The following is an 18,713-nucleotide window of genomic DNA, read 5'->3' as shown; positions in this document are numbered from 1 at the left end:
TCCATGCAGTCCAAACAGCCCAAACACAGTCCAACTTCAGAAAATCAGCACATTGCCAGTTCAGTGTCTTACTATGGAAAGAACAAAGTAAGTTCATTCTAGGTCAGAGGGATGTCATCCACAAACCACACTATCTACATCTACTATCAAACTTTGGATTTTCAAAAACAACTTTATCTGTTGTTTTTATTTGTAAGCCAGTATTCTTCTTTCATTAATTTTAATACAACTCCTCACATGGTAACATGACAGTGACAAACCCTGTCATGGTCACTGTGGTAAACCTCCTACACATGAAATACACAGCTGCTCCTCAGATGTGTGGCATAGCTGTGGACGTGGCTGTGCTAAGTGGGCAGTTTACGGGTGCACAGACTACAAGCATTTTGCCAAAAAAGTGGTTCCAAAGCCTATGAACAGGTAGCAGGGTCACTATCAAACATTCACAAGTAAACCTTACAGAAAGAAAATCCATCTTTCTAAAAGGCACTAATTATAGGTTAACCATCTAGTAACAAAAGAACGCCCTAAGATGAGAGAAGTAACATGCAATAAAACATGCACATACACCTATGGTGCCTTAGAAAAGCAATGTTAAATAAAATGCAGAGTTCTCTAAAGATAACTTTCCTCAACCAAGAAGCTGAAAAGAAATCAATTATTAAAAAAGGCACAGAAGCAAATGTGATGTCCTTGCATATACACACAACATGCCTACATCCCAGCTGCCACACACAGGTACCTACATTGACACCTCCAGAAGGACTCTAAGAGGTTAGAAAGCTATGAAGAAGTGACAAGAAAGTACATAAGAAAAGAACTGCCTACATGCTGAGAGATAAGCTCAAGTATTTCCTTCTGGACTAGAAAAGAGATAATGAGGAGGGGTAAGTAAAAACAATATACCAATATTCTCCTCACACAGGGAACAGGGTGGATTGAATAAAACACCCAAGTAACAGGATTAAAATGAACAGAACTGCTCCACAGCACCTAACTGAATTTTATTAATCATTGTTTTGGGAAAAAGCTCAAAAAGGATTATACATATAAAGGTAGGAGAGGATTATACATATAAATGTAGCAAACAAAGCCATGTACCCAGAGAAAAACTTATTCTGGAAAGCCTGGAAGTCAAGGCTCCAATATAACCCACATCAATGAAGATATTTCAAAGGCTTCTATGTGATTAGGAAATTTCATGTTTCATCTTTAAGGAATAAAAGGTTGCTGGCAAGTGCTCTGGGAAGTCTAACACTGGTGAATGTAGGAACATGGCTTCATTTGAGAGATTTCTTCACATCAGTTCCTGGCCAGTGTTACAGACAGGTTACTGAATATTCACTAAAGCTCAGAATGGACAGTCTTACTGTCTGGTAACTACAGGGTTCAGCACCTGTATCTTGTAATGTGATGAATGTATCTTGTGTACAGTGCCAATAATGTAAAGATGGCAATAAATATCCGAAAGATTATTTACAGGAAAAACTCACCTGTATAGAAGCCATCAGTCTGCTGGGAAACGCTGGCTGAGACAATCTCCACCAAGGAGCAATCTCCAAGAGATGCTGCCTTAGTGGTGGTCAGCCCTTAAATGAGGTCTAGAGGAGGTGGAGTCAAGCTCCACCCCTTTCGGGAGCACAGCTAAATTACTCTCACCTGTGCTCCCACAGCTGACCCAACACTTGCCTCAGCTGATTAATCAGAGGTTTAGGCTGTGATTACCAATTTCTCATACTATCTTGTATTTATGATTCATCAAACACTGTTCTCCAGTTGTAGCCGCCACAATTCAGCAGCTCTCCCACATTATGTGAAAAAAAGAAAGACTGGGATTTTTTTTCTCTTAATGAAGATTTCTTAGGCTTTAAAAATGGAGGGAGGGCAGCTTGAGACTGAGAAGTCTGTGTTTACAAGGAACAAACATCTGATGAACAGCTGTGCATCAACCTGCCCAGCAAAGATTCAAGAATACAAGTGCTTAACTTTTGAAGTCCTATAGATAAAACTAATGAACAATTTGAAGAGACACTGCTGGTTTTCCTCCATTGTTTCCTTGTTCTACCCCATCAAATTCCACAAGTTTATTCTTTACTCAGGAACAAACATTATGGCATCCTAACTATGCGGTATTAAAAAGCCTGGCCAAGAAACAGATACTTGTTTTTTAGTGCCTGTTAAATTTCTTTCACTACCAGCAATTATAAATTAGCCTGGAGAAGGAAAGAGAATATATCTGCTCACTGCAGTACTACTAAGAAGTTCCTAATAGTGATGCAGATGTTTCCAAATAGAAAGTGGATGGGATGCCCAGATGTCTTTCATTGTCATATTTTTCCAAGCATCTTGACAAACTTCAGATGTAAAAAATAAATATGAATGATAGAGTCTGTCTTGCCAGCAAAAATAAAAAGCATGTTTGACAAAAAAAGCAAACAAAGCAAACCTGAGGAGGTCAAAGCTTTGTCAGCCTTTGTCCAACTAAGGCAGTGTATAATCAGCCACGGGAATGTTGTATGGCATTAAAAGAACTGAACTCAGTATCACTCAGACACCTGATTCTTTTAATTGATTTATCTCACCTTGTGCTCCCTGTAGAAGAGCAGCTGTTAACTAAAGAAAGACTTATTTTCTCCTCTAGTAGTTAATGTTCTGGACACCAGAAATCTGGAATCTCTGAAGTGTTGGAAGTAATGAAAACATATCATTACTTATTCTTGGCAGGGAAACTCTGCAAACTGATTAAGAAAGAGGACTTGAAATAAATCAAGAATCAGCCCTCTGAAAGCAAATTGAGAAATACCATAAAAATAGCAAAGCACAGACACAAATGCATCTGTCTGCAAATTCACTTGCAGTCAACAATGAGAAAAAAAGGGGTTTTTTTGTTGTTTTTTTTTGTTTGTTTGTTTGTTCGGGATTTTTTTTTGTTTGTTTTGTTTTGGAAGAAGTTGAAAAGAACCCAGTTGTATCTGGTCCTAAGTCTGTTGTATCTATGTCCTAAGTCTGTATGTATCTATGTCCTAAGTCTGTTAAGAACATATTATTTACTAATTCCATGGTTCCTTGATACTTACTAAGCATTTGTTTAAACAGAGTTTTTAGTTAAAAAAAAAAACATTTTTTTTAATGTACTTGGCTTCCGCTGTTATAACAGCTCTATGAAAGAAATACAGTTTTCTCTGAATATCAACAGAATGCATGATGATATTAATTACATTTGACTTTCAACCCATTGAGCATACTAAGATAACCTTCTAAGATGTTTTCCAGGGTTTTACAAAACAGCTGTTGCCAAATTAAAGCAACAGATATACCTGAAATTAAGCTCAGCCAAGAAGTATCTGGTCAACGTTAGCTTATTCACCAAAGCTGGCGAATATTTCTCTAAGTTTAAAACAGGAAACCAATCAGGAGAAAATACCAAGAGAGAAAGAAAATGCACAAGGAAAATTTACAAGCATGCTGTATCTCACACTTGAAATCTGGATCAGCTGAGTACTAACATCAGTACTAACCACACGGAAAGGGTCACGAGTACAGACTGAGCAACACAGACTTGTTATTTATAATCTGGAGAAAATCAAGTGCGTGACACTTGACTCCCACAAGTGCATATGCGCAAAGGACCAAGCATGTTGGACTTGATGCATCCGGAAATGTTCAACAACATGAATTTCAAGTTAAGCTTGATGTATTCACTCAACGTTATGAGAACACCTGGAAAACATTAAACTCAACATTAACTCTTGAAAGCCCAGGAGGCAGCGCAGTTTAACCTGAAAACTGTTCCACCTTGGTAGGCGCTCTCAAACACCACTTGCTCAGGTAGCGCTTGCATAGGCAGCAGGGATGGCAGTGCCTGGGCCAGACCTGGTGGGCCCCCAGGGACAGCAGGCTGTGTGCAGGCTGGCTTGGTCAGCCCGAGCATACCATTTTCAGGAAGGCCCTGGTACACATACCACAGTTTGTACACATAGCCATAAAACATATCCAAAAATCTTCTCCTATAGGACAAAATTACTTCTTAACATCTTAGATGTAAAAAATAGCAACTACACCATTTATTCAGGCTTTTTCTGAAAACTGCGACTATTTTGCTTCTCCCTGACAAGCTTTTCAGGTTAACTCCTCCTGTATCACAACTGCACGCTGCTCAGTCCACCTGCCTCTATACAGCATTTAGTAAATAAAGCAGAACAGCTCTAGGCAACAGGGCAAAGAACAGATCCATCCATGAACTAAACGAGTCCAAGCATGCTACTACCAGTTCCTGTTATGGAAAACAAAACAAAACAATAAAGAATCAGAGATCTATTCAACATCTAACAGAGGCACAGAAAGGTGACCTTGGCTGCTGATGAAAAGGTAGGTTTATTGTGTTTTGTTTTTTGCTTTTTTTTCAAGAGGCAACCACGTTAGAACCACAGCCTCGGTTACTCTTGGCAATGCTGGTCTTATGTTTTCATTCTTCAGTTTTTAAGAGTACAGTAAGGACTGTGATATTGGCAGGAAGTCTGCAATCATCCCATGAGGCTCTCTCATGCCTTTACAGTTCCTAAGGAACTGCTCAGCAGCAGCCTCTCTTCTGCAGTGCCTTCTCTAATCTACACGCTTGAATATCTCTTTTTCCACAGCAGCATGGCTGCTGGAAGAGGCAGGAGGTGATAAGACTCAGCATGCCATGCTGGACAAATGAGCCTTCAATTGAGAACATTTGCTTCCAGCATTTCTATACTGGGCTGCTAGGCAAGCCATTAGCCAGAACCATCATCCTTCTGCACATGCTGAGTAGCAATCTGGTCAGTTTTTCATGGTAGCAGGACAGTGCATCCCACATATCTGGTCCAAATTGGGCCCTAAAGGCTTTTCCTGAATCATTACCGCATTCCCACTTGGTCAATTGTTGCAAATAGAAATGGTGGGCTACATGAAGTGACATCCTAAAAGATACAATCTGTCGATACCTGTTTGCGCAGATCTTCTCAAATATAAGCACATCACTTTGCTGTACATTTGAAATACATTCAAGAAGAGACTGAATCAAAGGGATCAGAGTATATACTAAAGCAGTAAATTATTACTGCATTAACCTTCACATTTCCCTTTTGGGAAAAAGCGAGCTCAAGAACTTCAGGACAACATGATTAATAAGAAGTTCAAGGATAGGAAACAGCCACAAACCTGTGGCTGACTACCACACCACTCTGACTTTCGAAAATAATTGACAGAGTTACTACCCGTTGCCTAAATATTGCTAACACACCTATTGCTGAGTAGAGAAAAGCACCATCTCAATTTCCTCTTGGAAGAGAGCACTTTCTAATGCTTACTTCTACAACTAAAGCAACAAATGATCAGATTGTACTGATGTCTCATATGCTTTTTAATATAGAAGTGGCACTAATTCGGACCACTTCATTATTAACACAAGATTTCAGCAAGTGATAACCTTTTTTAGCTCAGCTGCTCTAAGCTTCACTGTCTACTGACAGTCATTACAAAGACATGAGCAGAATTTCTTCTGCTATCTGTTGTAATAAAAGCAAGAATAAAAATCAGGAATAATCTCTAACTCTATTCTATTCGTGCAGCAAATTAAAAGGCCAGAATCCATCCAATTTTAGCAGTAGCTGACCAGTTTGAAAGCAGAAACAGACAGAGCAGCTGTCCATGCATTAAAGTGAAGAAACAGCAGATGCAGGCTCTTGAATTCACCAGTGGGTCTACAGAGCTGTTTTAAGTGGATGAGCAGGTGCGCTACCTCTCACTTGGATAACCAGACTTTAATATGCACCATATTTTCTGTACAGAAAAAAAAAGGGGGGGGGAGGGGTGCTTGTAAAAAGTGCAGGTAATGGTGTATGAAGGACTGAGTTAGATTAAGACATTTTCAACGTCTGAGCAGGATTTCTTCTTTTTTGGCAGTATGCCTATCCCAGCTTACACCACCTCAGAAAACAACACATCAGAGGAGCACATCCAAATCCTTAACAATTCGCCCACACTCAGAGCCGGGCAGACATCAAGCTGGACAAGCAGTACTTGGTCCTTTGCTCTGGCCCAGCTAAATGAGCCCCTGACTGCAGGCTCTACCCACATGCAATCATTCCCCGTCCCCACTAGACAATATAAGCACATTAATTCAAGTTTCTCCAGGTCCCTGTATTGACAAGATAGGCCATGCTGAAACATGGGAGAACGAAATTCTTACTGTTTCTTGCCACATGGTTGTTGGTCATTAACAACAGAAAGAAGAGCTTTCACTTTTATGTTTAAGCCATGCATAACCAAATATTTGTGTATGAGTAAGGTCTCTAACTGTATCACATCCTGAACCCCACACAAACACTCTTCCTTGATTCACATAGAGGACAATAAGAAAAGCAACGTCAGGAGAGTGCATGTCAACTCAACTTTTATTAGTCTCACTAGTTATTTATCTACTTTACTCTGCTCTGGGATAAACCTGCTCTCGAATGTTTGTCCCTAACTTTGTAGCTGAAGTAGCCTTTGTCTTTTTTTTTTATATGTAGGAAGTGTTAAAGGACACAAATAAACCCACTGAGACATACCAGAGCCTTTACTTAAATATCTCATCCAGAAATGGTCTAATTTTTCCAAGGAACATTTTTTAAAAAAATGTCACTCATACTAAAGAGAAAGACACACAAACAAAAAACTTTCCTTAAGCCATCCCTAATGGTACAAGCCAATAAACCTCTTCTTCACTCACTGTGTTTTCTTTGCAAACCACACCAAATTTAACAGGACTAACACTGATTTCCCACAGGTCACTACGGCAGTACAAGCCAGCTTCTCTTAGATAGCAATTCTCTTTTCCAACTCAAATTGCAGACTCAGACTTGTATGTCTTTTAATAACCTCCAGAATCCTAACTATCTCAACATTCTTATCTCATGTTATTAGAATACTCAAAAGAATTATTAGGCAAGGCATTCTGGCAAAAAACAACAACAAAAAAACCCTGCTATTTTTACTGCAAACAACAGCTGGGTCATACTGTTACTCTGGTTTTTAATACCACATTTTGGAAAGATTTACTTATTTCTGTAACCTAGAAATGGATCTGAAGAAACTCCATCCACTGGGAGCAAAATTAACTGCAAGGATGATATTCTCACGTTAGTTGTTTCCATATGCATTCCAATCAGCTTCAATTGCCCAATACTGGGTCATCCTGCGTAACACAAACAAGACAAGTTTACTCTTACTCATTGTCTACATAATGCTTTAGAAGAACAAAGGGAAAGATGCAGTGAACTCCACAGGGCGTCTTGATACTAAAAGCACGGTACTGCAAGAGTTACTACGCATGAACCTCATGCGGCCCACAGAGGAAAAGTTCTACCAAAAAGAGGACAGGCTGCCAGTCAGTCCTTGGGATCATCCAAATTGCCTGAAGTACACCCAAGATCAGTTTTGTATCTTAGCAATCATAAACTAAGCATGATAATACGATATCCAGAAATTTTTGGAAATACACACTGCATTAAGCTCTACAGTTCCCCCTGGATATTTCTGCATTTCTAAAATCTTTGTAAAATATACCAAAGTAACAAACCAAATTGGCAGAAGGTGTCTCACAACAGGAAAAAAAAAGCCAAAATCCATTAACTTAAGGAAAAAAAAAACAAAACAGCAACAGTCACTTGTTACAAAAAGCACAGTACTGCAATACATTTTGCTATATTGTCATTAGCTTTCACATAGAAGACATTGGCTAAAAAACCCACAGAACACACTGATTGAGAAGGAATCTTTTCTTTGTGTGAAGGAAAGCATCTTGATATTTTCATACTATTACACTTCAATACTAAATTTGTATAACACACATGTAAAACACAGAAACAAGAATCAGCCCCCACATGCTGTAGGAGGATTCATTTCCTCATGTTCCTGATCTCTAGTTCACATAAATTCATCTTCATAAGGCAGCCCTTCTGCTTCCGATTAGTGTCTGTGCTCAGACAAGGACTGTCCCCGTTCTCTGAGGTTCAGCAAAGCTCCTCCTTTTTGTCCAGCTTTACAGCTTGAGGTGAGAAGGGCTGGGGAAGGGCAGATGCCTGACTGGAGCTCACAGAACTTTAGTGTGCAACCAACCCTTGTCTCCCTGCTCCCACTGCTGTCTTACCAGCCAACTTCAAAGCATTTAAACCATCTCACCTGTATTTTTCCTATCAAACTCTGAAGAAGTTAGATATTTTATTTTTATTTTTATTTTATTTATTATTAATATTTAGATATTTTCATCTAAACTAGGGAACGTGGTTCTACAGTGTTGTCCAACACTACCACAGCTTTGGTTCATCTATATTAATATCATCCTCCTCTTCAAAGCTTCTCCTCTCATCTCAAATAACTGAAATTAAACTGACAGAAAAGAGGAAACCCTGGCAAGAGTTACTCTGTCTTTCACTATATCTTAGCTCTATGAATCCTATTTGGTGAATCAGACTGCCCTGAAAAGCATCATCTGCAGCTACTCAGAGGTGGCATAACAGCACTAGTGAACATAGTGCTAGAGGAAAGACACAAGTGTGGGCTAGCGATCGCTACTATAGAAAAAGCCAGCAACACATTCAGTGTTTAACACCTATTTCTCAGAGGCAACAGCAAGTTCTGTACAATGTCCCTCTCTAACATTATACTGGAATTGTTCGCACTGTTGGATTTGTGTGGAAGAGCACAAAGGGTGGTCCCCACCTTGCTGTGTCTTCACTTTACACATTACTGTAAGAATACAATCTGCAAACCAAATGGGCTCCTTTCACATGGGAATGGTTATTTCCAGAATATTTTAACATCTCTGCTCTCCTTTACTGTCACTCATCAAACATTTTTTTTTAATTCTTATGTAATTAAGGTGCTTTAAGTAGCTTTTACTGGGAAGTTGTGTACACCTTGCAATGGCTGCAAAATGCACGTACTGATCTTTTTCTTCTCCCACTCAAATCTCCCCTCTATATAGATTTCTCTGTGCGCTTTACTACTCTGGCTTTGGGTGCCTGCAGTGGGAATCAAGGATTTATCCTTGGTTGTATTTAAGCATAATTTTCCTTTGTTATTGCCAAGAATTAAAGATGACTTAAACAGATGGATGTCTCTAATCCCATCATCAGGAGGTAAGTGTAACCTCTATGACACAGACACAGTATTCAAATCACTTTCCAGCACCTTTTGATCCATTCTTCCTCAACTTTTCTTTCTTAAAAACATTTTACAGTCTTTTTTTATTTTCAGTGGTGAATCTGTGTTTTCTTTCACTTATACACGTTTCAAAGCAAACAGGATAAAGCCTGCACAGCAGAGACCAGGGATCATTCATCTATTTATAATTTTCTTCATTATCTTGCTACTATGAAAGGACTCTCCCCAAGCTATGTGCTGCTCTGGGCCTTAACCTCTTTATCACAGCCTTGCTGACAAGGAGTGCAATAGCCCTGAAGTGGTGTGCTTAACTAATATAAATTCTTGAATGCATCTGGAATATTATTTCTGTACATCTTGGTACTCCTTACAAACGTATCTTTTAAAGATGAAAGATAAGTATTTGTAGCATGTGTTTCTATTCTTAGCTTTGCCAAAAAGCTCCTGATTGCAGCAGGTAATGTTCCTGAGTCAGCTATTACCTACAAACGCCTTTCACTCCTGCTGCCTAACATGCCATGGTTTATGTAAAGGCTTTCTCTATATTCGTAAAATCTTAAATGTATAGCAATTATTAAATCAGTTTTGAAAAGGCATGACTCAATGGTTAATGTACCAGGAAACACCCAACTACCTACATGCCTATGAAATTTTTTGGACACAATATCTGGGATATTTTTTTCAGAAAGTTGTTATTGCATGAAGGAAATGAACATTAGCCAGAAATAGGGAAACCCCAATTAGACAGTAGGGGAAAAAAAACTCTTAACATTAAACACTGGAAACAGGGCCTGGAAAGGTTGTGGGATCTCCATCTGCGAAGACATTGGAAAGGAAGAACCTGCTGAGTAACTGTGCTTTGATTCTATGAACTTCAAGCTATAGAGACCAAACAGAAATACACAGGGAGAACTGAGAGATACCACATAAGACCGCATCAAATACAAAGCCTACAAACAAGGACCTTCATTTCTCTCCATTCATGTCACAAACTTCAGAAGTTCACCAAAGGCAAGAAATGGATTGTGTTTTAGTATCTGAAGCTGGGTTTAAAGAAACTGCACACACAAAGAAACTGGCATTAATCACTGAACTCTGGTAGCTAGATGCTAAATTGTACTGCCCAGCTCATGAGAGGAAATACCTAAAGTCCACTGACATTGACTGTGAGGTTAAACACCTCCCTAACCAAACTCCACATCCAATTGTCCAGTTTCCCTACCTGTCTCTGGTGACACTGTTATAAAAGGGAGGAAGACCAAGACACCTCCCAAGAACAGTATGAATCCCAAATTCCACCTGAGGACAAGCGGGTCAAGCTCAGCTGTGAACTCTGAGGGCAAAGTACACAAGTCTGAAGCCTCATCAGGGTCTAGACCTCAGTGCGAACACATACAGAGGATACACATCCTGTATCATACACACTAATGACATTCTGGTTTGAGACCAAAGCAAGCACGGCACTGTAGAACTCACCAGCAATACTCTCAGCTACTTGGTTATATTTTGTAGTTAGCAGTGGACTCCACAGTTGTACTGATACTGGTATCCAAACAAGGGAGCTCACCCAACAAATCTCTATTTAACCAAGAACTTTGATGTACTCAATTCTGTTTCAATTTGACAGAATATGATTTATAAGCAAAACAGAAGGTTGATTTATAAGCAAAAGCTCTAGCAGTTCTAGATAAAGAGAAAATATGTCTTCAGGTCATTGGCATCAATACAACTTAAGAGAAGAAGCCTATACCATAATGCATCATGTCACAAAACGTGTTGCACTAAGTCCTCATAGAAATCAGTTCTGTCTTTCTCATTATTACTGCACAACAGACTTACACAACATGCTGTGCAGTACCTAAAATATCCTCCATCAGAACACAGGTCATGAGAAATGCTGCTGAGAAAACCTTCAGACACCTTCTGGTACAACAACAGTTCTAAGAAACACTGATGTGACTGGGGAAGTGCTCAGGGAGGTCTCTGAAGCAAGCAATAGTCTTCCCATTCTTCTGCCTTCTATTCCAGGGTTTCATTCCCCAGCAACCATGAGCAATTCCCAAATCATTTCTTCCTCCTACATTTTTCCCACCTGAGACAAAGACACTTGAACCCAGTGCCATGGCAACTCCATCAGCCACACAAGCATTTTGGTTCTTCAGGGAAAATGAAAATTTTGAAAGGAAGCTGGGAGATAAAGGCTCCTACTTCTTGTTTCCCACTGTTAGGAAGTAATTACAAAAATACTTTAATCTGAAGTGCTCCCTGTATGAATATGTTGTCTTTTTTAAAAAACACTATACAGAGAAGGGAAAAATAAAATAGGAAAAGTTTAAGTACATTAACGTGCTGCCTAACTTCCAAGCTAAAGGTTGTTATCCTACAAGAAAGGAAAATGCATGCAAAAAATAAAAAAGGAATGAACAGGAGGAAAGGTAAATCGAATTGTTTGTGATCAACTCAAGTAGTATATAATTCAAAGCCTTTCTCGTTACCACACTGACATATCTGAGATGTCTCACTTGCTCAACTGGACTTAAATCAGGATTCTACATTTTGGAGAAATATGATTTAGATTTTACTTTACCATACTCCTGATCCTGATTCAAAAGAACTTGAAAAGGCCTCCTGGGTGCAAATTTGATTCTAGTCCTTCAGATCTCCACCTGTTCTTGAACGCTTTCAAGGAATATGGTTAATAAGCACACATCTTGGTGATGTTCGTCAGCTTACCAACAAAAGAGAACAGACTATTTTCATCTTGTCCAGACAGAATTATATTATTATCCTTTCAAATTCTTCCAACTCAGGCCTGTCCACAGAGTATTTCTTTCTGTTTTTAATTGGAACAGTGATAAAATCTTGAAGATTTCTTTAAACGATGTTCTACGCACTCTCATATTCTTCTGGCTTTTTTTTCAGCTTTGTATGCATAGCCTATAGTAGGTTCACTCTCTATGCAGCTCACTCATTTCTACCTATCAGTAACAGGTAAGTTAAAGATGGTAAGCCATCACAATTCAAACTAGCAGCTATCCCCTTTTCAACCTGCCCGAGTAATGGATGGCCACAGGCTGCTGGCTGTGGAAATACCTCCTCCTCCCTCTGTTCATCTATCACCTTCACTGAAGTTGAAAAGATCTACTAAGACTGTTGGGCTATAAAGTCCCACTGGATGTGTTTCTTCCCTACAAAAGACTAGAGGAAAGCATGTTGCATTAGCTGGGAATTTCTATGAAATCCAGAGATCCACATGTTCGACTATGCCTGATGTAATTTCAGCAGCCTGGTTCAACTCACTGTCACTTGCTGTAAGCATCTATCTATTTGTATTCTGCCACCAGGCACATGATGGTCGATTCCACTTCACTTTTGAGCACAGAGAGAAATTTTCAGTAATTTTCTTAAATTCAAACAAAAATTAGGATGGTACATGTATTTTTGTGTATGGAAATTCTCGTTCTGGGTCATGACTACATTAAACATTATGAGCTGATCAGTTTTCACACGGTTTTCTGTGTAACTCATCTGACCCAGTTTTTCACAGGAAAGAATAACCAAGCCTGCTTTACATTCCCAAGGGAGAAATTCATTCGAAGTTTCCAGATGCTGTGTCACATCCGACTACATTAAAGTGGTTTTCAATAGCAGAGATTTCCCAGGGGAGGTCTTGGTCACCATCCTGCAGAAGAGGAAGAGCTTCCTCTGTCCAAAAGAATTAACTGGCGTTAACTACCATGGCATTTCAAAGCAGCAAACAAGCTCACCCAGTGCAACGGAGACTGCAAGTATCAATTCAGGATTTTTTTTTCAATACTCAACAATAACAGCTGGGGACATACTACTCACTTGTAGGTCCCTTCACTGTCACACACTCACAGAAGAAAGATCAGTTTCAGAGAAGCACAGTTGAACAAAATCAACCGAATCAGCAAGAAGATTATCTGTGTAATAAAAACAACCACTCCACGAAACAAAAACAAATGCTCCTGCCACCAGACTGTCAAAACATGGAGAAATTATCCATATTTCTCTGATCTCACAGGGTGAGGGTGTAAGCAGATGGGGCATTTTGTAAGGATAAAACAACAACAACAAAACCCTGCCTGCCATATGCTAGATAAGCACTGCTCTTTATACCAATGAATTAATGCAGTTAATTGAAAACAATCTCTACACAAAGCAAATGATGAAACCAATATTGCGCACACCATACGCTGTCATTCTCTGAAGTGGCTATTCATAGCCATGGATACGGTAAATAGAAAAAAGCACAGTGTGCTGCTTCAAGGATAAGATTTCACTGCTGCCTAAGTGCAGCTCAATACAGCTCAGGCAAGCCAAAAGGTTGGACAACACCAATGCAGAAATATCAGTTAGAGAAAGTATGAGAAAATGACAGCTTCGACGGAGCTCCCTTATCAGAAAATACTGCCTCAGGTAAATTGACATACACAAACCTTCTGTATGAATATTTGTGTAGTATACCAGTAAAGCACCTAACTGAATATACAATGAACACAGACATCTGGACTCTACCATAACTAAAAGTTTGTACTTGTTCATTTTTTCATTCCTACCTAATTTTTCCAGAGACAAAATTCCAAACCCACACCAAATAATTCAAGTTCATGAGGACCGGTGATAAGGGAGTGCTTACTTCTCTCTGCTTAATATTTGTATCTAATTCTAGTTCTGTGTTGTACTTCTTGTTCTTTTCAAATACTTATAAGCTGCAAGAACAAGTGAACACAAGGAAGTACAAAAGGAATTTGAGAAGCTGAGAGATGTTGAAAAAACAGACTGCAGAAGGGGAATGAAGCTGCTCTTTAATCCACAGCGTAAAAAACTTCAACATTCCCTATGCAATATGCTGGCTTGTAAGCATTGTTTTAGTATTAAAAGAAGGGAAAAAGAACATGTGGTGAAATGGATTAAAATCACACAATAATTATTCTCAGATAGACCAGATTATCTTTAAGGCTGAGAGGAACTCTGGGATTTGTCAAAGCATATATCCAATTAAGACAATTGCTTTCAAATTTCATTAACTGCAACTCATAGAAGGGGGAAAACAGTATCAGCTGTTGGCTCAATTCAGCTATTACTTGGAAAGAAATAAGACCCAAATTTTAAACAGAAGTTGCATAGACAGGCGAACCTTAATAACAACTTAGAATATTAAAGTCATATGAGTATTTCTATTAACATGTCCCACAACGTCTTACCATATTAGGCAGAGCTCAGACTTTTTTTCCATTGTTTCCACTACAAACTTTGCCCTTGGCTTAAGGAGGAAACAAGCTCGAATTCTGCAACATTTCTTGAAGAGAGCATCTCACGGCTAGGTTCTGGCCTCCTTGATTCATGCACAAGTGCTGCTCTTGGCAGAGAAATTGTGTACATGACACTGATGTATTTCAGCAAAATATTTGAAAACTGTCTTTTCCAACAGCTCAGTCAAAACTGCCTCTTTCAAAAGCTACAGTAGGCTACAGTTACCTGGAAGAGATTTGTAAACAAGCACACAGGTGTACTGTACCTTCAGTGTGAACATCAGGAAGCACATCAGTGATATGTTGCACTATAGCTGATCGCCTGTACACCATATGGATTCTTCCCTTTTCCTCTTCCATTTGTTTTCCTCTTTCCAAAGGCTCAATGAAGTATTCATCCTCATCAGTTCTTATCATACCAGCCTGGAAAGGAAGAGAGAAATGGCACAAATGCATCAGCTGTGAGCCTAAAGGCCTTGCCTGAGGCTTTAAAAACAAATATCAATGGCGGCGAAACATAGAACACTCAGCATATTACTGTACTATAAGTATCAAATTACCAGTGGGTTTCCTTTGTACAGACTTCCAGCCAGAGGTAACATCATCTCCATTCTAAGGATGTTCATCCAGCTGAGACCAGTGCTCAAAGGTAGTAAGAGGAAATCTTGTATAGATATGAGATGCATTACCCCACCAAAAAAACACAACTAATACCGAAGTTATATAGGAGTTTATCACTTGCATGTTATACACAGCTAATTTGTAATCTACATACCGTATGCTGAAAACGCTATGTACTACAATGCCCTGCAATCCTCTAACTCATATACATATACTGAATCCCTCGAAACTCAGGCTTTTTATTTTACTTAACTAAAATCAGCTGATGCCATACGGTTTCCTACTTAAGCACTCATTGCTCCATTCTCTAGCTATGTAGGTACTGATGATTCTTCAGAACATTTTCTCTGTGTCTTTCACCTGTAGAAGCTGTGGAACAGGTTTAGAGAGAAGGCAGATTCATCCTGGTGACTGCCACAATTAAACTTGCTGCAGTCACACCGCAGGCACACACACACTCTAGTGCATGGGGAAAGAGATTCGAGCTCAGGAGGGAAAATTTCTCAGCTGGCACTTGAATATAAATCACAACAAATAATGGTAAAGGAAATCTGGCAACACACGTGAGGAAACAGTCACTCAGAAAATCCTTAGAAAAGGCCCTATATTCTGAACTGTTCTTAAAGGCAGCAGCACAATATCATTCCTTCTGGCAGAGCCAGTAAAAGCAGGAACGTGACACAGAGTGAAAACCAGGTACAGAGTATGCAAAGGTGTTGGAACACACCAATGGAATACATATTTTGAGGAAACTGCAAGCTACTCTCAAAGGCATTAATATACAAAACATGGACATATATATATATAGAACATAGCAGAAAAACCAACGGCAAGCATTTCTGCACCACCTCAGTTGAGGCTCTGGGATTGCCAGCTCTGGATGATTTGCCTGATGGCTCCTGGGGCAAATGGACAGAAAAGCAAGCATGCATCCCAAAATCAAAATGAATGGGGAAATCCCGACAGCTACACAAACTGCTTATGGGGCTCCCTCCAGTTTGAATGCCACCTACTCCAGCTCTGAATGCCATCAAACTTATTAATGACACAGCTAACACATTTTATTTTACAACAAACAGAGATTAGCATAGTACAAACTTAGATAATTTATCATGTATGAGTAGATAGAATGACTAAGGTCTCTGACAAAGTACAAAGATGAATGTTTTAATCCAAATATCCTAAGTGGCATGAAGGGTATTGCACCATAAGCTTTCCTTGCTCCATGAGTTTTCTTATATCTACATATATATATATTTCTTCAATTTTCATTTTCTTCACTTATTTTCTTCAGTATTTCTTCATATTTTACCTAAACTGCATACATCTAAGTACCACTTATTTATTTTTTTTTTTCCCTGTATTTTCATTACAGGAATAGCAATAATGAGTGAGATTTTTCATAGGAATAATTTAGATTGTCATCACAAATCAGTTTTTCATGTGGCCAGTACACATAATTAGACAGAGAATTAACAAATCCCCTTTGCTGGTAATGGCTTATTTGCTTGCCATTTTCCTAAGCAGAAGAAGCAGAAGTAAGTTTGGTATGTACAGTTGCCATGTAAGACCCCAACTTGGCAAAAATAAATAAATATATTTGTAAAACAAATAACAAAAAACAACACACACACACACACACACAAAAGAGCCTTCTATGAAGCTACTGCCTATAAGTCATGAGTTTAAAGTAGTTCTATCCAAAGTCAGAGCTCAGCGCAGAAGTGAAGCCTTGGCTCCATTTCCCAGCTTTAATGCGTGTGCCTCTTTTTGTGTGTGTTAAATCTGCAGAGAGAGAGCCCACAATTATATTTTTGAGAATGGGTGTGCCTTCCTGTGAAAGGAATATAAGAATAATCTGCAAGCATCAAGTACAGTTTCCATTTTTACAGCTCTCCATAAAACACTCTGACAGACCTAACACATTCCACCCCCCTTAAGCTGCAACTCATTATCTGCTCCTCCAAAGACTCCTCCTAACTTCGCACTGATAATCCTGTTGTATTAATATGAGACAAAAACATTAGCTGTTTTACAAGTCTACTTCCTAATTAAGAGCCGTACCCATTTCACCTAATGCTAAACTAATCACCGCGATGCATGCTGACTTTTTATTTTTTTAACAGTTTTTAGGGATGATTATTTATGCAGACATAAAGCACATCTCTACCTCTGGTTCAGTTTTATGCAAGCAGATAACTACATTAAGTTCAGTGGATTGGAACAGTTTCGAGGAGGTTCAGGCAGGTAACAGTGAATAAGCACAACACAGTCTCCCTGCAGCATTTACAAACTGAGCCCAAAGTCTTGAGTTCAAACTGTTCGTCAGCAACGTGGGTCTCCTAGAGAACGATGACCCTCACGGATCCAGTGTAAGACCAATGACCTGACCTCCAGTATGGCTCACAACCTCCCCCTGGCACAGCGGAGAAGTTAATTAAAAGTACAGAGTCAAATGGCTCACACAGACTGAAGGCAGCCCGCACAGACCATTTACCACATGCCACGATGTGCTCTTTGGAAAAGCAGTGCTCCCCGCAGTCCCATGAGAGAAAGGAAGAATTACAGCGGAGACCACGCAACTGTGGTTTTGTAGTCAAAGGGCCAAACCTAAAGGGCTGATGAAGGAAAAAACGAACACGGATTAAAACCAGAAGAAGGAGTATCTGTTATATTAACATGAACACATTCGGGTTTTTTTCAGCACTGCATCTCACTGACTTTCTTCCTCACCCTTTCCACACTCTTCAGCCTTGTTTCACTCTGCAGGTTCGGTTTTCTCTCACCTATGTGAAGGTTCAATACATTTCTCATGTAGTTTTAAATACGCAATTTGCTCGCTTCTGAAATACTCATCTATACTGTCTGCTGCAGCAAAAAATAAATAAATACTAACATGCTCTAACACTGGATACATAGGACTTAAAATTACCAGAATGCTATTACGTTTCAAAGCATATTCCAACAGACACATTTTTTATAAATAACCTTTATTTTCTTTTCGTCCCTTTCATTGGAAAAAGAAATGTAAGAATCAACAGGAATGCTTCAGGTCCATTTTAACAGCCCACATTCAAATGTGAATGCAAAACCCAGCTTTCTTTCCATTGTGTTTTTTGGTTTTTTTTTTCTTTTCTCTCCCACATTTCATCTATAAAAAGAGCATGGAGTTTTCCAAATGAACGCAGAAAGAGAGCTGCACACAGGTGTTACATTTCCAAGTGAATCTTCATTGTAAACTCTACTGTCAACACAGCGTTTTCTTCCCAACCAGCCAGATAAGCAAGCAGGTGTTTAGAGCACATATTTTTAAAGACTCACTTGGAAAAAAGACTGCAGTGGATTTTCAAGAAAGAAGTATGTAGTGGAATTTTTTTTTTCCACAAAAGCACATTTATGGAGCAATACAGGAAAGCACAGTCTGAAATCCTGGAATGCTATTAATTTTAGGACTTTTTCTTACAAATTAATAACGTCCAAGGTTTCCGCCAATGGAAAGATGCAGTTTGAAATCCGTGCTTCTGTGAAGTTTATCAAGAACTGCCCTCATTTGTCTTAAAATGGGAATACAAAATCACAATGCAGCCACCGACAGCAAAAAGCAGCCTTTGTGGCACAGTGACTGAGAAGGCCCGGAATAAACCT

The 18,713-nt window shown here is 39.2% G+C and overlaps 1 protein-coding gene across 1 annotated transcript in view; it reads right to left on the bottom strand.

Annotated features, from left to right (window-relative positions):
* ADAMTS3 (ADAM metallopeptidase with thrombospondin type 1 motif 3) overlaps positions 1 to 18,713 on the bottom strand; it is a 119,759-nt gene that overhangs the window by 61,936 nt on the left and 39,110 nt on the right. Inside the window, exon 4 of the mRNA XM_072336407.1 lies at positions 14,714 to 14,870. Within this exon, the coding sequence (XP_072192508.1) occupies positions 14,714 to 14,870 (157 nt within the window). The remainder of the gene's footprint in view (positions 1 to 14,713; positions 14,871 to 18,713) is intronic.

Source organism: Excalfactoria chinensis, chromosome 4, assembly GCF_039878825.1.
Source record: "Excalfactoria chinensis isolate bCotChi1 chromosome 4, bCotChi1.hap2, whole genome shotgun sequence".
NCBI lineage: Eukaryota > Metazoa > Chordata > Aves > Galliformes > Phasianidae > Excalfactoria > Excalfactoria chinensis.
Note: the sequence above shows the minus strand (reverse complement) of the source record. Positions and strands in the feature narration are given on the sequence as shown.